At 50.0% G+C, this 26,397-nt stretch overlaps 1 protein-coding gene across 1 annotated transcript in view; it reads left to right on the top strand.

The window, feature by feature from the left end:
- LOC137356255 (zinc finger protein 721-like) overlaps positions 1-26,397 on the top strand; it is a 43,850-nt gene that overhangs the window by 661 nt on the left and 16,792 nt on the right. The window contains exons 2-4 of the mRNA XM_068022128.1: positions 7,362-8,801; positions 25,747-25,857; positions 25,980-26,039. Of these exons, the coding sequence (XP_067878229.1) occupies positions 7,362-8,801; positions 25,747-25,857; positions 25,980-26,039 (1,611 nt within the window). The remainder of the gene's footprint in view (positions 1-7,361; positions 8,802-25,746; positions 25,858-25,979; positions 26,040-26,397) is intronic.

Below are 26,397 nucleotides of genomic sequence, written 5' to 3' on the forward strand. Positions count from 1 at the left end.
ATCAACCTGCAAGTCTTTGGCTGTGGGAGGAAACTGGAGCACCCGGTGGAAACCCACGCAGTCACAGGGAGAACTTGCAAACTCCACACAGGCAGTACCCAGAATTGAACCCGGGTCGCTGGAGCTGTGAGGCTGCGTTGCTAACCACTGCGCCACTGTGATGCCCAAAGTCACACGTTCTCTCCCTGCTGAATGGAGCCACCAACAGGGACACCCCATGTAAACATGTCACTGTGTAATTCCACCTCCCGCCAATAGTGGCACCGCAGATTCCCAGCTGAACCTCTCATCCGAAAGACGGCACTTCCAGTAGTGCAGCACTCCCTCAGTAGTGGCACCGGGGGAGTGTCGGCCTGGATTATGGAGATCAAGTCCTGGAGTATATACATCTCCCTCTGACAGTGCAGCACTCCCTCAGTACTGACACCGGGGAATGTCGGCCTGGATTATGGAGATCAAGTCCTAGAGTATATACATCTCCCTCCGACAGTGCAGCACTCCCTCAGTACTGACACCGGGGGAGTGTCGGTCTGGTTTAAAATGTGATTAGTTCCATTTCCCTGGTGTTTGCCTATAGCCATGCAACTTTTTCCCTTCAAACATTTTCCAATTCCCTTTTAGGAATTACTGTTGAATCTGCTTCCGCTGTGCTTTCAGGCAGCACGTTCTGGATCACAACAACTCACTGTGTCAAGAAATGTTTCCTCATCTTTTCTCTGGTTCTTTCGCCAATCGCCTTCGATCTGTGTCCCTCCGGTTCCCCCCGACCCTCCCACCACTGGAAACAGTCGCTCGTTAGTTACTCCATCTAGACCTTTCTTGATTGTGAACGTCTCCATTAAATCTCCCTCTTAACCTTCTCTGTTCTCAGGAGAACAATCCCAGCTTCTCCCAGTCTCTCCACATCAACTGAAGTCCCTCATCCCTGGGATCATTCTGGTCAATCTCCCTCTTAACCTTCTCTGTTCTCAGGAGAACAATCCCAGCTTCTCCCAGTCTCTCCACATTAACTGAAGTCCCTCATCCCTGAGACCATTCCAATGAATCTCCTCTGCAAGGCCTTGACATCCTTCCTGAAGCGCGGTTATCAAAATTGGACACCATACTGTAGCTGAGGCTTAACCAGTTATCTAGAAAGGTTTAGCATAACCTCCTTGCTTTTGTACTGTATGTCTCTATTTATAAAGCCAAAGATCCCATATGCTTTATTAACAGCCTTCTGAACTTGTCCTGCCATCTACAAAAACTTATGTACATAAGCTGACAGGTCTCTCTGTCCCTGCACCCCCTTTAAAAATGTATCATTTAGTTCAGGAGTGTGCAACCATTTTACTTCTGAGGCCCCCCCACCCGTGTGTTATAAAAATTGCACAGACCCCTTGGATCAAAAGAGAACTCCGGTCGCATGGTAAAACCAGCAGTAAATTGGCACATAGCAGGAAATCAGATCGATCATTATGTACGATGTGCACCTCAGCTCCTGGCTCACTTCCCAATATCAAAAAAAGTCAACTTTCATGGCCTTATGCAATTTGCGGGAGTGATACCTAGGACTGTGTGTTCACGGCAGCAACAAGCAGTTTATCAGTCACTGTTGACCCCCTGCTCATAGAATGTGACTTTTTAAAAATGATTATATTATTGAAAGATGCTGATTTGACAGACTCCTTGAGTCCTTCTCGCGGAGTTGAAAACCTCTGATTTACTTTATATTGCCTCTCCTCATTCATACCAACTTACGAATTAGGAGCAGGAGTAGGCCACTCGCCCCTTGAGCCTGCTCCACCATTCAATAAGTTCATGGCGGCACAGTGGTTAGCACCACAGCCTCACAACTCCAGCAACCCGGGTTCAGTTCTGGGTACTGTCTGTGCAGAGTTTGCAAGTTCTCCCTGTGGCCACGTGGGTTTCCACCGGGTACTCCGGTTTCCTCCCACAGCCAAAGACTTGCAGGTTGATAGGTAAATTGGCCGTTGTAAATTGCCCCTAGTGTAGGTAGGCGGTAGGAGAATGGTGGGGATGTGGTAGGAATATGGGATTAATGTAGGATTAGTATAAATGGGTGGTTGTTGGTCGGCACAGACTTGGTGGGCCGAAGGGCCTGTTTCAGTGCTGTATGACTCTCTCTATGATTACTCCACATTTCCACCTATTCCCGATAACCTTCCACCCCCTTGCTTATCAAGAATCTATCCACCTCTGCCTTAAAAATGTTCACAGACTCTGCTTCCACTGCCTTTTAAGGAAGAAAATTCCAAAGACTCACGACCCTCTGAGAGAAAAAAATTTCTCCTCATTTCTGTCATAAATGGGTGACCCCTTAATTTTAAACAGTGACCCCTGGTTCTAGATTCTCCCACAAGGGGAAACATCCTTTCCACATCCACCCTGTCAAGACCCCTCAGGATCTGGCATGTTTCAATCAAGCCACCCCTTACTCTTCCAAATTCCAGCGGATACAAGCCTAGCCCGTCCAATCTTTCCTTGTAAGATAGCCTGTCCACTCCAGGTATCAGTCCAGTAAACCCTCTCTGCACTGCCTCCAACACATTTACATCCTTCCTTAAATAAAGAGACCAGTACTGTACATAGTACTCCAGATGTGGTCTCACCAATACCCTGTATAACTGAAGCATAACCTCCCTACTTTTATATTCAATTTCCTTTGCGATAAACAATAACATTCTATTAGCTTTCCTCATTACGTTCCAAACCTGTATACTAACCGTTTGCAATTCATGCACTCGGACACCCAGATCTCTCTGCATCTCAGAGCTCTGCAATCTCTCCCCATTTAGATAATGTGCTTTTTTATTCTTCCTGCCAAAGTGGACAATTTCACACTTACCCAAATTATACTCCATTTGCCAGGTCTTTGCCCACTCACCTAACCTATCTATATCCCTTTGTCGCCTCCTTATGTCCTCTTCACAACTTACCTTCCTACCTATCTTTAGAGTCATAGAGTCATACAGCACAAAAACAGGCCCTTCGGCCCATTGTGTCTGTGCCGGCCACCAAGCACCTAACTATTCTAGTCCCATTTTCCAGCACCTTGCCTGTAGCCTTGTATACTTTGGCGTTTCAAGTGCTCGTCTAAATACTTCTTAAATGTTGTGAGGGTTCCTGCCTCTATCACCTCTTCAGGAAGTGTGTTCCAGATTTCAACCACCCCCTGGGGGAAAATTTTTTTCCTCAAATCCCCTCTAAACCTCCTGCCCCTTACATTAAATCCAAGCCCCCTGGTTATTGACACCTCCGCTAAGGGAAAAAGTCTCTTCCTATCTACCCTATCAATGCCCCTCATAACTTTGTATACCTCAATCAGGTCCCCCCCCTCAGCCTTCTCTGCTCTAAGGAAAACAACCCTAGCCTTTTCAGTCTCTCTTCATAGCTGAAATGCTCCAGCCCAGGCAACATCCTGGTGAATCTCCTCTGCACCCTCTCCAGTGCAATCACATCCTTCCTATAGTGTGGTGCCCAGAACTGTACACAGTACTCCAGCTGTGGCCTAACTAACGTTTTATACAGCTCCATCATAACCTCCCTGCTCTTATATTCTATGCCTTGGCTAATAAAGGCAAGTATCCCATATGCCTTCCTAACCACCTTATCTACCTGCGCTGCTGCCTTCAGTGATCTATGGACAAGTACACCAAGGTCCCTCTGACCCTCTGTACTTCCTAGGGTCCTACCATCCATTGTATATTCCCTTGCCTTGTTAGTCCTCCCAAAATGCATCACCTCACACTTCTCAGGATTAAATTCCATTTGCCACTGCTCCGCCCATCTTACGATCATTGCAGTACACCACTGGTCACAGGCTTCCAATCGCAAAAACAACCCTCGACCATCACCCTCTGCCTCCTGCCACTAAGCCAATTTTGGATCCAAATTGCCCTGAATCCCATGGGCTGTTACCTTCTTAACCAATCTCCCATGTGGGACCTTATCAAAAGCCTTACTGAAGTCCATGTAGACTACATCAACTGCTTTACCCTCATCTACACATCTAGTCACCACCTCGAAAAATTCAATCAGGTTAGTCAGACACGATCTCCCCCTGACAAAGCAGTGCTGACTATCCCTGATTAATCCCTGCCTCTCCAAGTGGAGATTAATCCTGTCCCTCAGAATTTTTTCCAATAGTTTCCCAACCACTGATGTTAGACTCACCGACCTGTAATTACCTGGTTTATCCCTGCTACCCTTCTTGAATAATGGTACCACATTCACTGTCCTCCAGTCTTCTGGCACCTCTCCTGTGGTCAGAGAGGAACTGAACATTTGTGTCAGAACCCCTGCAATCTCCTCCCTTGCCTCACATAACAGCCTGGGATACATCTCATCTGGGCCTGGGGATTTATCCACTTTTAAGCCCGCTAAAACCTCCTCCCTTTCAATGCTAATTTGTTCAAGTATATCACAATCCCCCTCCCTGATCTCTACACCTACATAGTGAACACAGATGAAAAGTAATCATTTAAAACCTCACCTATGTCCTCCGGCTCCACACATAGATTGCCACTTTGGTCCTTAATGGGCCCTACTCTTTCCCTGGTTATCCTCTTGCCCTTAATATACTTATAAAACGCCTTAGGATTTTTCTTTATCTTGCCCGCCAATGTTTTTTCATGTCCCCTCTTCGCCCTCCTACTTACTTTTTGAAGTACCCCCCTACACTTTCTATACTCCTCTAGTGCCTCCGCTGTTTTCAGGGCTCCGAATCTGCCATAAGCCTCCTTTTTTTTCCTGATCCAATACTCTATATCCCTTGACATCCAGGGTTCCCTGGACTTGATTCCTACCCTTCACCTTAATGGGTACATGTTGGTTCTGAACCCTCACTATTTCCTCTTTGAATGACTCCCACTGGCCTGATGTAGATTTTCCTACAAGTAGCTGCTCCCAGTCTTCTTTGGCCAGATCCTGTTTTATCAAATTGAAATCGGCCTTTCCCCAATTCAGTACTTTTATTTCCGGTCCGTCTTTGTCCTTTTCCATAACTACCTTAAATCTTCGAGTTATGATCACTATCCCCGAAATGCACCCCCACTGATACTTCTACCACTTGCCCAGCTTCATTTCCTAGGATTAGGTCCAGTACTGCCCCTTCTCTTGTAGAACTTTCTACGTACCGGCTCAAAAAGCTCTCCTGTATGCATTTTAAGAATTCCGCCCCCTTTAAGCCTTTTGCACTAAGACTATCCCAGTTGATAAGTTGAAATAAGTTGATAGGTAAGTTGAAATTCCCTACTATTATTACCCTATTACTTTTACACCGCTCTGAGATTCGCCTACATAACTGTTCCTCTATCTCTCCCTGACTGCTTGGAGGCCTGTTGTACACGCCCAGCCAAGTGATTTGCCCCCCTTTTGTTCTTAAGTTCTACCCATATGGCCTCATTTGAGGAACCTTCTAACATATCATCCCTCCTTACTGCAGTAATTGACTCTTTGATCAACAATGCAATGCCACCTCTTTTATCCCCTTCCCTATCACACCTGAAGATTCTATACCCTGGAATATTGAGTTGTCAGTCCTGTCCCTTTGTGTCATCAGCAAATTTAGCAACCATACGTTCGGTCCCTTCATCCAAGTCCTTTATGTAAATTGCAAAAAGTTGAGGCCCCAGCACTGATCCCTGTGGCACACCACTCGTTACATCTTGCCAACCAGAAAATGACCCATTTATGCCTACTCTCCGTTTCCTGTTCGCTGGACAATTTTCTATCCATGCCAAAATGTTACCCCCTACACCATGAGCTTTTATTTTTTGCAATAACCTTTGATGTGGCACCTTATTAAATGCCTTCTGGAAATCTAAGTACAATACATCCACCAGTTCCCCTTTATCCACAGCACATGAAACTCCCTCAAAGAACTCGAGCAAATTGGTTAAACATGATTTCCCTTTCACAAAATCATGTTGACTCTGCCTGATTACCTTGAAATTTTCTAAATGCCCTGCTATAACGTCTTTAATAATAGCTTCTAACATTTTCCCTAAGACAGATGTTAAGCTTACTGGCCTGTAGTTTCATGCGTTCTGTCTCCCTCCCTTTTTGAATAAAGGTGTTACGTTCGCTATTTTCCAATCTAACAGAACCTTACCCGAATTTCGTGAATTTTGGAAAATTAAAACTAATGCATCAACTATCTCACTAGCCATTTCTTTTAACACCCTAGGATGAAGTCCATCATGACTTGGGGACTTGTCAGTCCGCAGCTCCAACAATTTGTTCAGTACCACTTCCCTGGTGATTGTAATTTTCTTGAATTCCTCCCTCCCTTCCATTTCCTGACTTACAGCTAATTCTGGGATGTTACTTGTATCCTCTATAGTGAAGACCGATGTAAAATACCTGTTCAATTCATCTGCCATCTCCTTATTATCCATTATTAATTGCCCAGACTCACTTTCTATGGGACCAAAGCTCACTTTGTTAACTCTTCTTTTTCATCCCACCAAAATGAGTCAATTCTCTGTGTTAAATTTCATCTGCCCATTTCACCAGTCTGTCTATATCCTCCTGAAGTCTGTTACTATCCTCCTCACCATTTCCTCCATTTCCAGGTTTTGTGTCATCAGCAAATTTTGAAATTAACCTGTAATCTTAAATTTCTCCAAAACTCTGCAGCCTGGAACCTGCAAGCACCAAGTCCCATTTACCATTCACCCATGTGCACGCTGACCTATGTTGCCTCCTGGTTTCGCAACACCTCAAACTTAAAATTCTCATCCTCTTGTTCAAATCCCTCCATGGCCCTCGCCCCCTCCCTATCTTGGTAACCTCCTCCAGCCCTTCAACCCTCCGAGATCTCTGCACACCTCTAGTTCTGGCCCCTTGAGCATCTCTCCACCATTGGCGGCCATGCTACATTAAAGGTGCTGTATAGGTGCAAGTTGTTGGTGTATATCCACAACCAGGTCATTAATATCACAAAGAGCACTTGTCTTAATGCCCATCACTGGGTTATACCACTTCCCTCCATTCTGAAAAACAACTGTTCATTACTACTCTCTGTTTTCTGTCCCTTAGCCAATTTTGTATCCACACAGCCACTGACCCTTTAGCCATGGGCTTCAATTTTGCTAAAAGGTCTATTATCTGGCACTTTATCAAATGCCATTCTAAAGTCAAAATACACAATATTCACCATCTCTGCTGGTGGGGTATGAGCCAGGGCTCCTGAGGTGAAGGTTGAGGACCAGATGTGATCCAGTAGGGAGATGGGAGATAGGACGGAGACCGAGGAGGGGGTGCGCGTGGGAGTGCAGGAGAGAGATGGGTGTGTTCGGGGAGGGAGCTGAAGCAAGGACAGATGCTGAGCTTGTTGTTTTCCTGTCGATTTGCAGAATGAACCCACGACAGGGCAATACTGGCCTCCCGGAGCAGTCCTCACGCACCAAACTTCGGTCACCATCACCACCCGGGGAGCAGCAGCAGCTCAGCGACGGAGGTGGGCCAGTTGGCGTGGAGATGCCAGCAAGCAGTGAGGCTGGAGCCGGGGAAGACATGGTGCCACCAGGAGCCTCGGGGCGCGGAGACAGCGGGGAAACAGTGGACCTCCTGCAGCAGAGGGAGGGGACCGGCCGCCGACGCCGGCACCCAGGAGAGAAGCCCTTCCAGTGCGAGGCCTGTGACAAGGCCTTCCCACATGCCTCAGGCCTGCTGAAGCACCGACGAGTCCACACTGGCGAGAAACCGTTCCGCTGCCTGGTCTGCAACAAGTGCTTTGCCAGCTCATCCTGGCTATCGGTCCACCAGCGCTCGCATACGGGCGAAAAGCCTTTTGAGTGCGACGTGTGTCACAAGCGCTTCGCCTACTCCTCGTCCTTCGCCATCCACGGCCGCATCCACACTGGTGAGCGACCATTTCAGTGCGCGGCCTGCGGCAAGGGCTTTCGTGAGTCCTCAAAGCTGCTGATCCACCAACGGCTGCACACTGACCGCTGCCTCTTCCAGTGCACCGTATGCCTCAAGAGCTTCAGCAACCTGTCCTACCTGGCCAGCCACCGGCGGGTCCACACTGGCGAGCGGCCTTTCGAGTGTGACATCTGCCACAAGCACTTTGGCAACTCCTCCACCCTCACCAGCCACCGCCGACTGCACACCGGCGAGAAGCCCTTCAAGTGCGCCCACTGCAACCGGGCCTTCAACCAGTCAGGTCACTTGGCCAGCCACCGGCGGGTGCACACCGGCGAGCGGCCTTTCAAGTGTGAGACATGCGGCCGGGCCTTTGCCGTCTCCTCCAACCTCATGAACCACAGGCGGGTGCATACGGGTGACAAGCCCTACCGTTGTGACCTGTGCCACAAGCACTTTGCTTACTCCTCCTCCCTCATGCGGCACCGGCACATCCATACTGGTGAGAAGCCTTTCCGGTGCCAGGCCTGTGGCCGGGCCTTCAACCAGTCAGGCCACCTGGCCAACCACCGCTGCTCCCAGGTCCAGCAATCCCTGGCCCAGGCCCAACAACGCCAGACACAGGCCACGGTCCCAGCCCAGCAATCCCAGCCGCTCTACCAGTGCTCGCTCTGCCTGAAGAGCTTCCGTGACCTGAGCCGCCTGTCCCGGCACCAGTGCAGCCCGTTGCCTGCAGACCACCTGCTCCAATGTGCTGTGTGCCTTCACACCTTCGGCCACCTCTCTGAGCTGTCCCAGCACCAGTGCAGCGGAGCCGGAGAGGGCAAGGAGGCTGGGGATGTGGATGCGGACGGGCCTTTCCGCTGCCTGGTCTGGATCAACTCCTTGGCCAATCTCGCCCCACTGTCCATCCACCAGCGGGCTCGTGTGTGAGGGAGGCAGGGCCTTTGCTGCCTCCTGCTAACCCAGAGACCCCTTGCAACTCCACAACACCGCTGGTGTGTTTGTGGCTGGAGGCGTTTGTATTTGTGTGGGGGGGGGGGGTGTTTATGTGTGTGTGGGAGTGTGTGTCTGTTTGAGGGAGTATGTAGGGGAATTTGTGTGTGTGTTTTTTTGGTGGAATGTGTGTGTGTCGGGGGAGGGAATTCGTGTGTGTGTGAGGGAGAATTTGTGTGTGTGCATGGAAGTTTTTGTGTGTTGCAATCTGTGTGTGGGAATTTGCGTGAGCGTGTGTGGGAATTTGCGTGAGCGTGTGTGGGAATTTGCGTGAGCGTGTGTGGGAATTTGCGTGCGCGTGTGGGAATTTGCGTGCGCGTGTGGGAATTTGCGTGCGCGTGTGGGAATTTGCGTGCGTGTGGGAATTTGCGTGCGCGTGTGTGGGAATTTGCGTGCGTGTGGGAATTTGCGTGAGCGTGTGGGAATTTGCGTGAGCGTGTGGGAATTTGCGTGAGCGTGTGGGAATTTGCGTGCGTGTGGGAATTTGCGTGAGCGTGTGTGGGAATTTGCGTGAGCGGGAATTTGCGTGCGTGTGGGGGAATTTGCGTGCGTGTGGGAATTTGCGTGAGCGTGTGGGAATTTGCGTGAGCGTGTGGGAATTTGCGTGAGCGTGTGGGAATTTGCGTGCGTGTGGGAATTTGCGTGAGCGTGTGTGGGAATTTGCGTGAGCGGGAATTTGCGTGCGTGTGGGGGAATTTGCGTGCGTGTGGGGGAATTTGCGTGCGTGTGGGGGAATTTGCGTGCGAGTGTGGGAATTTGCGTGCGAGTGTGGGAATTTGCGTGCGGCGTGTGTGGAAATTTGTGTGCGTGGGGCAGTCTGTGATTGGGAATTTGCATGCATGTGTGTGGGAATTTGTGTGAGCGTGTGTGGGATTTTGCGTGCGTATGTGGGAATTTTCGTGCGTGCGTGGGAATTTGCGTGCGTGTGGGAATTTGCGTGAGTGCGTGTGGGAATTTATTTGCTTGCGTGTGTGGGAATTTGTGTGCGTGTGGCAGTCTGTGTGTGTGAATTTGTGAGTGTGTGTGTGGGAATTTGCGTGCATGTGTGGGAATTTGCGTGCATGTGTGGGAATTTGCGTGCATGTGTGGGAATTTGCGTGCACCACCTACGGCAAAAGTGCGAAGAGAAATGCAGACTGGTTTCAATCTCATAATGAAGAGTTGGAACCTGTCATAGCCGCTAAGCGCATTGCACTTTTGAACTACAAGAAAGCCCCCAGCGATTTAACATCCGCAGCACTTAAAGCAGCCAGAAGTACTGCACAAAGAACAGCTAGGCGTTGCGCAAACGACTACTGGCAACACCTATGCAGTCATATTCAGCTGGCCTCAGACACCGGAAACATCAGAGGAATGTATGATGGCATGAAGAGAGCTCTTGGGCCAACCATCAAGAAGATCACCCCCCTCAAATCTAAATCGGGGGACATAATCACTGACCAACGCAAACAGATGGACCGCTGGGTTGAGCACTACCTAGAACTGTACTCCAGGGAGAATGCTGTCACTGAGACTGCCCTCAATGCAGCCCAGCCTCTACCAGTCATGGATGAGCTGGACATACAGCCAACCAAATCGGAACTCAGTGATGCCATTGATTCCCTAGCCAGCGGAAAAGCCCCTGGGAAGGACAGCATTACCCCTGAAATAATCAAGAGTGCCAAGCCTGCTATACTCTCAGCACTACATGAACTGCTATGCCTGTGCTGGGACGAGGGAGCAGTACCCCAGGACATGCGCGATGCCAACATCATCACCCTCTATAAAAACAAAGGTGACCGCGGTGACTGCAACAACTACCGTGGAATCTCCCTGCTCAGCATAGTGGGGAAAGTCTTTGCTCGAGTCGCTCTGAACAGGCTCCAGAAGCTGGCCGAGCGCGTCTACCCTGAGGCACAGTGTGGCTTTCGTGCAGAGAGATCGACTATTGACATGCTGTTCTCCCTTCGTCAGATACAGGAGAAATGCCGTGAACAACAGATGCCCCTCTACATTGCTTTCATTGATCTCACCAAAGCCTTTGACCTCGTCAGCAGACGTGGTCTCTTCAGACTACTAGAAAAGATCGGATGTCCACCAAAGCTACTAAGTATCATCACCTCATTCCATGACAATATGAAAGGCACAATTCAACATGGTGGCTCCTCATCAGAGCCCTTTCCTATCCTGAGTGGTGTGAAACAGGGCTGTGTTCTCGCACCCACACTTTTTGGGATTTTCTTCTCCCTGCTGCTTTCACATGCGTTCAAATCCTCTGAAGAAGGAATTTTCCTCCACACAAGATCAGGGGGCAGGTTGTTCAACCTTGCCCGTCTAAGAGCGAAGTCCAAAGTACGGAAAGTCCTCATCAGAGAACTCCTCTTTGCTGACGATGCTGCTTTAACATCTCACACTGAAGAATGCCTGCAGAGTCTCATCGACAGGTTTGCGTCTGCCTGCAATGAATTTGGCCTAACCATCAGCCTCAAGAAAACGAACATCATGGGGCAGGATGTCAGAAATGCTCCATCCATCAATATTGGCGACCACGCTCTGGAAGTGGTTCAAGAGTTCACCTACCTAGGCTCAACTATCACCAGTAACCTGTCTCTAGATGCAGAAATCAACAAGCGCATGGGTAAGGCTTCCACTGCTATGTTCAGACTGGCCAAGAGAGTGTGGGAAAATGGCGCACTGACACGGAACACAAAAGTCCGAGTGTATCAGGCCTGTGTCCTCAGTACCTTGCTCTACGGCAGCGAGGCCTGGACAACGTATGCCAGCCAAGAGCGACGTCTCAATTCATTCCATCTTCGCTGCCTTCGGAGAATACTTGGCATCAGGTGGCAGGACTATATCTCCAACACAGAAGTCCTTGAAGCGGCCAACATCCCCAGCTTATACACACTACTGAGTCAGCGGCGCTTGAGATGGCTTGGCCATGTGAGCCGCATGGAAGATGGCAGGATCCCCAAAGACACATTGTACAGCGAGCTCGCCACTGGTATCAGACCCACCGGCCGTCCATGTCTCCGTTATAAAGACGTCTGCAAACGCGACATGAAATCGTGTGACATTGATCACAAGTCGTGGGAGTCAGTTGCCAGCATTCGCCAGAGCTGGCGGGCAGCCATAAAGACAGGGCTAAATTGTGGCGAGTCGAAGAGACTTAGTAGTTGGCAGGAAAAAAGACAGAGGCGCAAGGGGAGAGCCAACTGTGCAACAGCCCCAACAAACAAATTTCTCTGCAGCACCTGTGGAAGAGCCTGTCACTCCAGAATTGGCCTTTATAGCCACTCCAGGCGCTGCTTCACAAACCACTGACCACCTCCAGGCGCGTATCCATTGTCTCTCGAGATAAGGAGGCCCAAAAGAAGTGTGGGAATTTGCGTGCATGTGTGGGAATTTGCGTGCATGTGTGGGAATTTGCGTGCATGTGTGGGAATTTGCGTGCATGTGTGGGAATTTGCGTGCATGTGTGGGAATTTGCGTGCATGTGTGTGGGAATTTGCGTGCATGTGTGTGGGAATTTGCGTGCATGTGTGTGGGAATCTGTGTGAGCGTGTGTGGGAATTTGCGTGCGGCGTGTGTGGAAATTTATGTGTGTGTGTGTGGGATTTTGCGTGAGCGTGTGTGGGATTTTGCGTGAGCGTGTGTGGGATTTTGCGTGAGCGTGTGTGGGAATTTGCGTGAGCGTGTGTGGGAATTTGCGTGAGCGTGTGTGGGAATTTGCGTGAGCGTGTGGGAATTTGCGTGAGCGTGTGGGAATTTGCGTGAGCGTGTGGGAATTTGCGTGCGTGTGGGAATTTGCGTGAGCGTGTGTGGGAATTTGCGTGAGCGTGTGTGGGAATTTGCGTGAGCGGGGATTTGCGTGCGTGTGGGGGAATTTGCGTGAGCGTGTGTGGGAATTTGCGTGAGCGTGTGTGGGAATTTGCGTGAGCGTGTGGGAATTTGCGTGAGCGTGTGTGGGAATTTGCGTGAGCGTGTGTGGGAATTTGCGTGAGCGGGAATTTGTGTGCGTGTGGGGGAATTTGCGTGCGTGTGGGAATTTGCGTGAGCGTGTGTGGGAATTTGCGTGAGCGTGTGTGGGAATTTGCGTGCGAGTGTGGGAATTTGCGTGCGAGTGGGAATTTGCGTGCGGCGTGTGTGGAAATTTGTGTGCGTGGGGCAGTCTGTGATTGGGAATTTGCATGAATGTGTGTGGGAATTTGTGTGAGCGTGTGTGGGAATTTGTGTGCGTGCGTGGGAATTTGCGTGCGTGTGGGAATTTGCGTGAGTGCGTGTGGGAATTTATTTGCTTGCGTGTGTGGGAATTTGTGTGCGTGTGGCAGTCTGTGTGTGTGAATTTGTGAGTGTGTGTGTGTGTGAATTTGTGAGTGTGTGTGTGTGTGAATTTGTGAGTGTGTGTGTGTGGGAATTTGCGTGCATGTGTGTGGGAATCTGTGTGAGCGTGTGTGGAAATTTGTGTGAGTGTGTGTGGGACTTTGCGTGCGTATGTGGGAATTTGCGTGCGTGCGTGGGAATTTGCGTGCGTGTGAGAATTTGCGTGCGTGTGGGAATTTATTTGCTTGCGTGTGTGGGAATTTGTGTGCGTGTGGCAGTCTGTGTCTGTGAATTTGTGTGAGTGTGTGTGGGAATTTGCGTGCATGTGTGGGAATTTGCGTGCATGTGTGGGAATTTGCGTGCATGTGTGGGAATTTGCGTGCATGTGTGTGGGAATCTGTGTGAGCGTGTGTGGGAATCTGTGTGAGCGTGTGTGGGAATCTGTGTGAGCGTGTGTGGGAATCAGTGTGAGCGTGTGTGGGAATCTGTGTGAGCGTGTGTGGGAATTTGCGTGCGGCGTGTGTGGAAATTTGTGTGAGTGTGTGTGGGAATTTGCGTGCGTGTGGGAATTTGCATGCGTGTGGAAATTTGTGAGCGTGTGGCAGTCTGTGTGTGGGAATTTGCGTGCGTGCGTGGGAATTTGCGTGCGTGCGTGGGAATTTGCGTGCGTGCGTGGGAATTTGCGTGCGTGCGTGGGAATTTGCGTGCGTGCGTGGGAATTTGCGTGCGTGCGTGTGGGAATTTGCGTGCGTGCGTGTGGGAATTTGCGTGCGTGCGTGTGGGAATTTGCGTGCGTGCGTGGGAATTGCGTGCGTGTGTAGGAATTTGCGTGAGCGCGTGTGGGAATTTGCGTGAGCTCGTGTGGGAATTTGCATGCGTGTGGGAATTTATTTGCTTGCGTTTGTGGGAATTTGTGTGAGTGCGTGGGAATTTATTTGTGTGCATATGTGGGAATTTGTGTGCCTGTGTGGGATTTGCGTGCGTGCCTGTGGGAATTTGCGTGAGTGCCTGTGGGAATTTGCGTGAGTGCGTGTGGGAATTTGCGTGTGTACGTGTAGGAATTTGCGTGCATGTGTGTGAATGAGTGTAGGACATGTAAGAGTGTGTATGAGAATTTGTGTGGGAGTGTGAGAGTCTGTGGGAATTTGTGGTGAGGGGGGAGTGGGCTTTATGGAAGTGTGTGTGGGAGGGTGCGTGTGTGTGGCGGGGAGGGTACATGTATGGGCATGTGAGTGAGCATTTGTATATGGCTGGGTTGAGCCTCACACAAGGAACAAAAGAACCCAAGCTCCCTGCCCAGCCTGTGCTGATCTCATTTGGTGTGGCACTGAATTCCTCAATATGATACAGGCACCGGGTTGCTATGTGCTGCTGTGGTCACACACTCTTGGCATGTTACAGGCACTGGGCTGTCACACCCCTGGTGCGATGTGCTGCTGTGGTCACACACACTCGGCATGTTACAGGCACTGGGCTGTCACACCCCTGGTGCTATGTGCTGCTGTAGTCTCACACTCTCGGCATGTTACAGGCACCGGGTTGTCACACCCCTGGTGCTATGTGCTGCTGTGGTCTGTCTCTCTTGGTGTGTTACAGGCACTAGGCTGTCACACCCCTGGTGCTATGTGCCGCTGTAGTCTCACACTCTCGGCATGTTACAGGCACCGGGTTGTCACACCCCTGGTGCTATGTGCTGCTGTGGTCACTCTCTCTTGGTGTGTTACAGGCACTCGGCTGTCACGCCCCTGGTGCTATGTGCTGCTGTAGTCTTACACTCTCGGCATGTTACAGGCACCGGGTTGTCACACCCCTGGTGCTATGTGCTGCTGTGGCCAGTTTCTCTCAGTATGTTACAGGCACTGTGCTGTCACACCCCTGGTGCTATGTGCTGCTGTGGTCACACACTCTCGGCATGTTACAGGCACTAGGCTGTCACACTCCTGGTGCTATGTGCTGCTGTAGTCTCACACTCTCGGCATGTTACAGGCACTAGGCTGTCACACTCCTGGTGCTATGTGCTGCTGTGTTCAGTTTCTCTCAGTATGTTACAGGCACTAGGCTGTCACACTCCTGGTGCTATGTGCTGCTGTGGTCAGTCTCTCTCAGTATGTTACAGGCACCAGGCTGTCACACCCCTGGTGCTATGTGCTGCTGTGGTCAGTCTCTCTTGGTGTGTTACAGGCACCAGGTTGTCACACCCCTGGTGCTATGTGCTGCTATGGTCACTCTCTCTTGGCGTGTTATAGGCACCGGGCTGTCACCCCCCCCACCCCGGTGCCATGTGCTGCTGTTGTCAGTCTCTCTTGGCATGTTACTGGCACCCCGGTGCTATGTGCTGCTGTGGTCAGTCTGTCTTGGTGTGTTAGTTGCACTGGCTGTCACACCCCTGGTGCCACACATTGCTGTTTTAATGGTGGAGAGTCATTCAATGATTAGTGGAATCACTCCAGGCAAACTATAGTGAATAGTATAGTGTTTAGAAACGTATGAACTGATTAGAAAGGTGGATCATTCTGGAGTGTGACAGTCTGATATATGTACTCATTTTCTGGTGGTATCATTGTTTTTTTAACTTTACTGATAGATCTCCCGTGACATTGTTCACAGATTGAGTAGGTGAAGAAATAGTGTGCTGCTCACCCTCTAGGGTTAGATAAATGAAGTAAATTTGTGTCTGTTGTGTATCTCCATTCAGTAAATAACCTGATGCGCAGAACGTACTGTAGTTATGTTCATAAATGTTTGTTGCTCACTCGGCAGTTAATGCAAATAAAGAAATCTGTGCACCTGATTGGCATCTGCTGCTCATTATCAATAACTAGCAGAGACCTGCAAAACATTTGCAGTCCACTTAACATCTTTTTTGCAACACTACTTCTTTAAATTCAGGATTTCTGGTTCTTCTGTCAGCAAAGACTTTAACAGAATCAAAACTTCTCACTCTGGAAAAAGCTATATAAAGTCGTCCATGTGTCCTAGGAATATAAATACAGAATATGAAAGTCTAATCGGGAGCTGTTTTCACCTGAGTTGCAAAGGCAGGTCTACATCTGATGCACTCAAACATTATTCAAGGAATGAACACTCTATTTACTTGAAATATGTCTTTTATAATGTCAGCATCTATCATTGAAGAAAACAGGCTCCTAACTACCAATCTTGTTCCATGATAAAGTCCTTGTTCAGGATTCAAATTTTGTAGCAACATTATAACTGCTCCTTCCTTGAATCTAAGTTTGTATAGTGGCATTGCCCATTGAAGTTGGACTGTGTAGAAACTCTGGAGGGTATAGACTGGTAGCATCATCTTTGTCTATAGAAGCAACACTGATGGATTCTTTGAATTCAGCTGACAGCTTTTCCAAAATATTTTCATTCCAATGCAGTGAATCTTCATTTTCAGCACAAAGAATAGCTTTCAAATAATTTGTATCAAATAATTGTCCCTGCCATTTTGTCACACTTAACCAATTCCATCATTCTCTCCATCCCACTCTTACTATCCCATCAATCCCATCCCCTTACAGAAACAATCTCTCCAGCCATGGTAACTTTGTTGTTGGGCTCCCCTTCCCTTCTGCTTTTTTTTGTTCTCCACCAATCCCCTGCCACCAACCGTTGGCAGCCACGCATGCATCAGGCGCTCTGTCCTCAATGCTCCCCACTGCCCACCAAATAAACCCACCAACAGACGCGCCCCTTAAACTGACCAATAAAAATAGTCTGGACAGACAAAAACTATTATTGATTCGAGAAACTACCTCCAACTGGGAACGATGCTTGTGATGATGCAGCTCCTGTTGATCACTGTGCTGATTTTTGCCAGGGACATTATACTGTGCAACACACAACAACAACTTCTGCTGCTAAAATATGCATAGAAATCTGCAGGCTTATAAAGAATGTACAGCATGGAAACAAGTCATTTGGCCTGTCAGCTCCATGACGGGGTTTCTGCTCCACACGAGCCTCCTCCCACCCCCTCTTCTCAGCCCGACAATATCTCGTTCTATTCTTTTCTCCCTTGTGTGTTTATCCAGCTTCACCCTTAATTGCATCTCTGGTATTCGCCTCAACCACTCCCTGTGGTAGTGAGTTCCACATTCTCCCCACTCTGGGGAAAGAAATTTCTCCTGAGTTCCCCCATTGATTTATTAGTGACTATCTTATATTGATGACCCCCTAGTTCTGGTCTCAAGAGGTTAGTAAACAAAATTAGAACACATGGAATTGAGAATATACTGGCACAGATTGAAAACTAGTTAATGGGCAGAAGAGAGTAGGAATAAATGGGTCATTTTGGATTGGCAGGCTGAGACTAGTGGGGTACCAAACGGTCAGTGCTTAGGCCCCAGCTATTCACAATCTATATCAATGATTAGGATGTGGGGATTAAATGTAATATTTCCAAGTTTGCAGATGACACAAAACTAAGTGGAAGTGTGAGTTGTGAGGAGGATGCAAAGACACTTCAAGGGGATTTGGAGAGGCTAAAGTGAGTGGGCAAAAATTTGGCAGATGGAATACAATGTGGAGGAATGTGAGGTTATCCACTTTGGTAGGAAAAACAAAAAGAGAGTATTTCTTAAATGGTGAGAGGCTTGGTGTCCTTGTTCTTGAGTCACTGAAAGCTAACATGCAGGTACAGCAAGCAATGAAGAAGGCGTTTCATTACAAGAGTATAGGAGTAAAGATGTCTTTCTGCAATTCTAAAGAACCTCAGTGAGATCGCACCTGGAGTACTGTGTACAGTTTTGGTCTCCTTATCAAAGAGGGATTGCAACAAAGGTTCACCAAACGAATTCCTGGGATGGAGGGATTGACCTATAAGGAAAGATGAAATAGATTGGGCCTTTATTCTCTGGAGTTTAGAAGAATGAGAGGTGATCTCATTCAAACAGACAAAATTCTTACAGGGGCTCGACAGGGTAGATGCAGGAAGGATGTTTCCCCTGGTTGGGGAGTCCAGAACCAGTCTCTCAATAAAGAGACAGGCCATTTAAGACTGAGATGAAGAGGAATTTCTTCACTCAGAGGGTGGTGAATCTTTTGAATTCTCTGCCCCAGGGCTGTGGAGGCTCAGTCATTGAGTATGTTCAAGACTGAGATCGATAAATTTCTACATATTCAAAATATCAAGGGTTCCAGGGACAGTGCAGGAAAATAGTGTTGAAGTAGTAACATAGAAAATAGAAGCGGGAGTAGGCCATTTGGCCCTTCGAGCCTGCTCGGCCATTCATTATGATCATGGCTGATCATCCAACTCAGTAACCTGTTCCCACTTTCTCCCCCATATCCTTTGACCCCTTTCACCCCAAGAGCGAGATCTAACTCCTTCTTGAAAACATACAATGTTTTGGCCTCAACTGCTTTCTGTGGTAGTGAATTCCACAGGTTCACCACTCTCTGGGTGAAGAAATTTCTCCTCATCTCAGTCCTGAAAGGTTTACCCCGTATCCTGAGACTATGACCCCTGGTTCTGGACTCCCCCACCATCGGGAACATCCTTCTGCATCTACCCTGTCCAGTCCTGTTAGAAATTTATAGGTTTCTATGAGATCCCCCCCTCACTCTTCTGAACTCCAGTGAATATAATCCGAACCGACTCAATCTCTCCTCATACATCAGTCCCGCCATCCCAGGAATCAGTCTGGTAAACCTTCGCTGCACTCCCTCCATAGCAAGAACATCCTTCCCCAGATAAGGAGACCAGGTGTGGCCTCACCAAGGCTCTGTATAATTGCAGCAAGACATCAAGGTAGGGTACGATCGTATCAAATGGCTTGAAAGGCTGAATGGTCTACTCCTGCACCTCTTTCATATTGTCTTATATATGGAGAGTGGAACTGTGCACAGTGCTACTGAGTCAGTATGGGTGGAAGTCAGAAACAGGAAAGGAGCAGTCACTTTGTTGGGAGTTTTCTATAGACCCCCCCAATAGCAACAGAGACATGGAGGAACGGATTGGGAGGCAGATTTCGGAAATGTGCAGAAGTAACAGGGTTGTTGTCATGGGTGACTTCAACTTCCCTAATATTGATTGGAACCTCCTTAGTGCAAATAGTTTGGATGGAGCAGTTTTTGTCAGGTGTGTCCAGGAAGGTTTCCTGACTCAATATATAGATAGGCCGACTAGAGGGGAGACTATGTTGGACTTGGTGCTTGGCAACGAACCAGGCCAGGTGGCAGATCTCTCGGTGGGAGAGCATTTCGGTGATAGTGATCACAACTCCCTGACCTTTACTATAGTCATGGAGAGGGACAGGAGCAGACGGGATGGGAAAATATTTAATTGGGGGAGGGGGAATTACAATGCTATTAGGCAGGAACTGGGGAGCATAAATTGGGAACAGATGTTCTCAGGGAAATGCACGACAGAAATGTGGAGGTTATTTAGGGAGCACTTGCTGTGACTGCTGGATAGGTTTGACCCGATGAGGCAAGGAAGGGATGGTAGGGTGAAGGAACCTTGGATGACAAGAGATGTGGAACAGCTAGTCAAGAGGAAGAAGGAAGCTTACTTAAGGTTGAGGAAGCAAGGATCAGACAGGGCACTAGAGGGTTACAAGGAAGCCAGGAAGGAACTGAAGAATGGACTTAGGAGAGCGAGAAGGGAACATGAAAAAGTCTTGGCGGGTAGGATTAAGGAAAATCCCAAGCCGTTCTACACTTATGTGAGGAACAAGAGGATGGCCAGAGTGAGGGTAGGGCCGATCAGGGATAGTGGAGGGAACTTGTGCCTGGAGTCGGAGGAGGTAGGGGAGGTCCTAAATGAATACTTTGCTTCAGTATTCACTAGTGAGAGGGACCTGGTCGTTTGTGAGGACAGCGTGGAACAGGCTGATATGCTCAAACAGGTTGAGGTTAAGGGGGAGGATGTGCTGGAAATTTTGAATGATATGAGGACAGATAAGTCCCCGGGGCCAGACAGGATATACCCAAGGATATTACGGGAAGCGAGGGAGGAGATTGCCGCGCCTTTGGCGATGATCTTTGCGTCTTCACTGTCCACTGGAGTAGTACCAGATGATTGGAGGGTGGCAAATGTTATTCCCTTGTTCAAGAAAGGGAATAGGGATAACCCTGGGAATTATAGACCAGTCAGTCTTACGTCGGTGGTGGGCAAATTATTGGAGAGGATTCTGAGAGACAGGATTTATGATTATTTGGAAAAGCATAGTTTGATTAGAGACAGTCAGCATGGCTTTGTGAGGGGCAGGTCATGCCTCACAAGCCTTATTGAATTCTTTGAAGATGTGACAAAACACATTGATGAAGGAAGAGCAGTGGATGTGGTGTATATGGATTTTAGCAAGGCGTTTGATAAGGTTCCCCATGGTAGGCTCATTCAGAAAGTAAGGAGGCATGGGATACAGGGAAGGTTGGCTGTCTGGATACAGAATTGGCTGGCCCATACAAGTCAGAGGGTGGTAGTAGATGGAAAGTATTCAGCATGAAGTTCGGTGACCAGTGGTGTTCCACAAGGGTCTGTTCTGGGACCTCTGCAATTTGTGATGTTTATAAATGACTTGGATGAGGAAGTGGAAGGCTGGGTTAGTAAGTTTGCCGATGACACAAAGGTTGCTGGAGTTGTGGATAGTGGGAAAGGCTGTTGTAGGTTGCAACGGGACATTGACAGGATGCAGAGCTGGGCTGAGAAGTGGCAGATGGAGTTCAACCTGGAAAAGTGTGAAGTGATTCATTTTGGAAGGTTGAATTTGAATGCGGAATACAGGCTTAAAGACAGGATTCTTGGTAGTGTGGAGGAACAGAGGGATCTTGGGGTCCATGTCCATAGATCGCTCAAAGTTGCCACCCAAGTTGATAGGGTTGTTAAGAAGGCGTATGGTGTGTTGGCTTTCATTAACAGGGGGATTCAGTTTAAGAGCCGCGAGGTTATGCAGCTCTATAAGGCCCTGGTTAGACCACACTTGGAATATTGTGTTCAGTTCTGGTCACCTCATTATAGGAAGGATGTGGAAGCTTTAGAGAGGGTGCAGAGGAGATTTACCAGGATGCTGCCTGGACTGGAGGGCATGTCTTATGAAGAAAGATTGAGGGAGCTAGGGCTTTTGTCATTGGAGCGAAGAAGGATGAGAGGTGAATTGATAGAGGGGTACAAGATGATGAGAGGCATAGATAGAGTGGATAGCCAGAGACCTTTTCCCAGGGTGGAAAGGGCTATCACCAGGGGGCATAATTTTAAGGTGATTGGAGGAAGGTTTCGGGAAGATGTCAGAGGTAGGTTCTTTACACAGAGAGTGGTGGGTGCGTGGAATGCGCTGCCAGCGGTGGTAGTAGAAGCAGATACGGTAGGGACATTTAAGCGACTCTTGGATAGGTACATGGATGATAGTAGAATGAAGGGTTTGTAGGTAGTTTGATCTTAGAGTAGGTTAAAGGGTCGGCACAACATCGTGGGCCGAAGGGCCAGTACTGTGCTGTACTGTTCTATGTTCTATGTTCGATGCTCCAAGTGTGGTCTAACTGAGGGATATGGAGAGTGGAACTGTGCACAGTTCTCCAAGTGTGGTCTAACCGAGGGATATGGAGAGTGGAACTGTGCACAGTGCTCCAAGTGTGGTATAACCAGGGATATGGAGACTGGAACTGTGCACAGTGCTCCAAGTGTGGTCGAACCAGGGATATGGAGACTGGAACTATGCACAGTGCTCCAAGTGTGGTCTAACCCAGGGATATAGAGAGTGCAACTGTGCACAGTGCTCCAAGTGTGGTCTAACCCAGGGATATGGAGAGTGGAACTGTGCACAGTGCTCCAAGTGTGGTCTAACCAGGGATATGGAGAGTGGAACTGTGCACAGTGCTCCAAGTGTGGTCTAACCAGGGATATGGAGAGTGGAACTGTGCACAGTGCTCCAAGTGTGGTCTAACCCAGGGATATGGAGAGTGGAACTGTGCACAGTGCTCCAAGTGTGGTCTAACCCAGGGATATGGAGAGTGGAACTGTGCACAGTGTTCCAAGTGTGGTCTAACCAGGGATATGGAGACTGGAACTGTGCACAGTGCTCCAAGTGTGGTCTAACACAGGGATATAGAGAGTGCAACTGTGCACAGTGCTCCAAGTGTGGTCTAACCCAGGGATATGGAGAGTGGAACTGTGCACAGTGCTCCAAGTGTGGTCTAACCCAGGGATATAGAGAGTGCAACTGTGCACAGTGCTCCAAGTGTGGTCTAACCCAGGGATATAGAGAGTGCAACTGTGCACAGTGCTCCAAGTGTGGTCTAACCCAGGGATATGGAGAGTGGAACTGTGCACAGTGCTCCAAGTGTGGTCTAACCCAGGGATATAGAGAGTGCAACTGTGCACAGTGCTCCAAGTGTGGTCTCACTGAGGGATATGGAGAGTGGAACTGTGCACAGTGCTCCAAGTGTGGTCTAACCCAGGGATATGGAGAGTGGAACTGTGCACAGTGCTCCAAGTGTGGTCTAACTGAGGGATATGGAGAGTGGAACTGTGCACAGTGCTCCAAGTGTGGTCTAACCCAGGGATATGGAGAGTGGAACTGTGCACAGTGCTCCAAGTGTGGTCTAACCCAGGGATATGGAGAGTGGAACTGTGCACAGTGCTCCAAGTGTGGTCTAACCCAGGGATATGGAGAGTGGAACTGTGCACAGTGCTCCAAGTGTGGTCTAACTGAGGGATATGGAGAGTGGAACTGTGCACAGTGCTCCAAGTGTGGTCTAACCCAGGGATATGGAGAGTGGAACTGTGCACAGTGCTCCAAGTGTGGTCTAACTGAGGGATATGGAGAGTGGAACTGTGCACAGTGCTCCAAGTGTGGTCTAACCAGGGATATGGAGACTGGAACTGTGCACAGTGCTCCAAGTGTGGTCTAACTGAGGGATATGGAGAGTGGAACTGTGCACAGTGCTCCAAGTGTGGTCTAACCCAGGGATATGGAGAGTGGAACTGGGCACAGTGCTCCAAGTTAAAGAGACAGAGTTATACAGCACAGAAACAGGTCCTTCGGCCCATCGTGTTTGTGCCCGCCATCAGCTCCTAACTAGTCTAATCCCTTTTTCCAGCACTTGGCCCGTAGCCTTATATGCTATGGCGTTTCAAGTGCTCATCTAAATACTTCTTAACTGTTATGAGTGTTCCTGCCTCTACCACCTCTTCAGCCAGTGCGTTCCAGATTCCAACCACCCCCTGGGTGAAAACATTTTTCCTCAAATCCCCTCTAAAGCTCCTGCCCCTTACCTTAAATCCTGGTTATGCACTTTTGGAGCGAGATGTATAAACCCTAGGACTTGAGCTCCATAATCCAGGCCGACACTACCCCCCACCCCCCCCACCCCACTCCCACCCCAGTGCCAGTACTGAGGGAGTGCTGCACTATTGGAGGAGCACTTAAAATGCAGTCCAACAACAGCCTTCTCAGGTGCACGCCATTGTTGGAAAAAAAGCAGGGGAGTTCCCCTTGGTATCTCAGCCAATAGTTCCCCCTGAATCAAGACCACTAAATCTGGTGATTCTCACATTGCTGTTTGTGGAAGCTTATTCTGTGCACATTCGCTGCCCATTTTCCCCACGGCAATAATGACTACATTTCAGAAAGTCATTCATTGGCTTTAAAACGCTTCTGGATGTCCTGAGATCAGCGTCCACCGGAAATCGGCCAAGTCGGACGCAGAAAAGCCTGCAATTTTCACCACATCCTGTGCCTGGGCTGGGACTGATCCCAGGCCCCAGAGTGTATTATACATCCAGTGAGTGTACTCACCCAGTATTGTGCCAGCCTCTAACACTCTTTGGGGAGTGGTGGGGTGTTGGGGCGGGGGGGGAAGGGTTAACGTCGGCCCGTTCCTGTCCTGCCAACATCAGCATCGGGCTAGGAGACGGCGAGTGTTTTGGATGGGACGTTTAACCGAGGCCGCTCTCGCGGGTGGACGCGAAAGGTCCCTGTTTCAAAGAGCAGCACAGGGAGGTGTCTCGATGGCCGACATTAATCCCTCAGCCGACGTCACTGAAAACAGTTGGCCCCGGTCATTTGTTTTTGGCGTTGCCGTTTGTGGGAGCTTGCTGTGCACAAAGTGGCTGCCGAGGTTCCTCCGTCACCGCCGCTGGCTACCCTTCACTGGGACGTCACTGAGGTGCTGAACGGAGCTGTACAGATGCTAAACGCCCTCCATTCTGACATTGGCGGCCCATCCATTTGAGTCCACTTTCCCATTGGCAGCCTCTTCCCCTCCCTTCCTTCCTTCGGAAGCCTTCTTTCCCGTTGGTAATCCCTTGGATTCTGCCATCCACCAGCCGTTCTATGAGACACTCCAGGACATTATTTCCACCCCCTAACCCGGCCGCCTCAGTCTCTTTATCGGGATGCATGTTTGTCCATCTCCTGTCCGCTCCTCCGCCCTGTATTCGACGACACGGCAACAGTCAGTGCTCCATCTCCGCATTCCCAACTCAGGAAAAGGGAGCTGGCCGTTGGACGTGAAGCACTTTTGAGGCGTTTCTGACACTCCTGAACAAAGTGCCGGGTGAACATATGTCCTTCTCGCCAGTCCGATGCCAACTTAAGCCCTCCCCACCACCCCCTTGCCCCGGCCTTCGGCTGTCTTTGTTTGGAGACCATGGGGCACCTTGGTGCCCAGCTGTGCTTTCCTCTGGTGAAACAAACAACAGCATTGATTGAAGTAATAATTCAAACTGGCTGCATGGGGAGAAATGATTTCCCCATCTTCTCCCCTTTAACTCCTCATGAGGAGATTTTATTCTTTGGGTTGTGACAAACCAATGTATTTTTCTTTTTCTTCCCCACCCACCCAACACCCAATCATTCCCTGATGCTTTTTTTTGAGGAGATGCAGTTATGGGCGAGCTGTTAATGGCCCAATCTTCAAACTTGTATCTCCCAATCCATCCATTTTAATGGCCGCCCTCCCTCCTTCCTCAACGGTCATCGCCCGCGCGCGCAATTCAAATCCCAACCGCCACAACCGTCAATGCACGCGCGCCGAAGGGGCGGGGATTCCCGCTGTGATTGGTCGCCAGCGGAAGGGGGCAGGGAGGGGTTTCAACCGTGATTGGCGTGTCGCCAGGTGAAGGTGAGCGGGAGGAAGGGGGCGGGGTTTCGGCTGTGATTGACACTTGGCCAGGTGAAGACAAAGCCATGATTGACTGGTCGCCGGGGAAAGAGGGAGGGGGGTGGGGAAGGTGGGGGGAAAGGGGGGGGGGGGGTTGGTTCGCACCGTGATTGACGTCTGACAGGAGGGCTAGGGAATGGGGTGGGGGGAAGGGGGCGGGGTTCGCACTGTGATAGACGTGTGACAAGAGGGGCGGGGAATTGGGGGAAAAGGGCGGGGCTCGCATCGTGATTGACGTGTAACGAGGGGGGGCGGGGAATTGGGGGAAAGGGGCGGGGTTCGCACCGTGATTGGCGGGCGACGTAAGAGAGGGTGGTGTTTGGTGTCGTGATTGACATGGGCGGGAGGCGGGATTGGCGGGCGGAGCGAGGCGATTGGTAGAGGGAGCCGTCAGTCAGAGGCCTGCCACCGGCTGATTGGGCAGCCGCGGACTCCGGCCCCACCCCCCCCTCTCGCCCTGCTTAGCCCCGCCCTTTCCCAGCGCCTGGCCGCAGTCGACGGCCGGAGGGCGGCGGGGGAGGAGGTGTTTGGCTGCTGCCGATCCTCGGCCTGGGCTTTAGCCGGGCTGGCCAGGGGGTAGAGAGAGAGATAGGCAGAGAGGTAGGTGGATCCATCCCCGGGCCGGGCTTCGCTGTGCGGGAAGCTTCTGGAAGGCGGAAGTCGAGTCGCTTCCTCTCTTCCCCCTCCCCTCCCCCCAGCCTCTGGAGCCCGCAGGCCTCGGGCTCTGCTGAACAAGGCCCAGCTCGGCAGGCGCCTGAGTGGGTGGGGTAGGGGGTGGAGGAGGAGGAGTAGGGGGTGGAGGAGGTGTGGGAGGAGGTGTGGTAGGGGGTGGAGGAGGTGGGGTAGTAGGGGGTGGAGGAGGTGGGGTAGTAGGGGGTGGAGGAGGAGGGGTAGTAGGGGGTGGAGGAGGAGGGGTAGTAGGGGGAGGAGTAAGGGGAGGTGGGTGGAGGAGGAGAGGTAGGGGTAGGGGTGGAGGAGGAGGGGTAGGGGGTGGAGGAGGAGGGGTAGGGGGTGGAGGGGGGGTAGGGGGTGGAGGGGTAGTAGGGGGTGGAGGGGTAGGGGGTGGAGGAGGAGGTGTAGTAGGGGGTGGAGGAGGTGGGGTAGGGGGAGGAGTAA

Source organism: Heterodontus francisci, chromosome 45 (genome assembly GCF_036365525.1).
Source record: "Heterodontus francisci isolate sHetFra1 chromosome 45, sHetFra1.hap1, whole genome shotgun sequence".
Lineage (NCBI taxonomy): Eukaryota > Metazoa > Chordata > Chondrichthyes > Heterodontiformes > Heterodontidae > Heterodontus > Heterodontus francisci.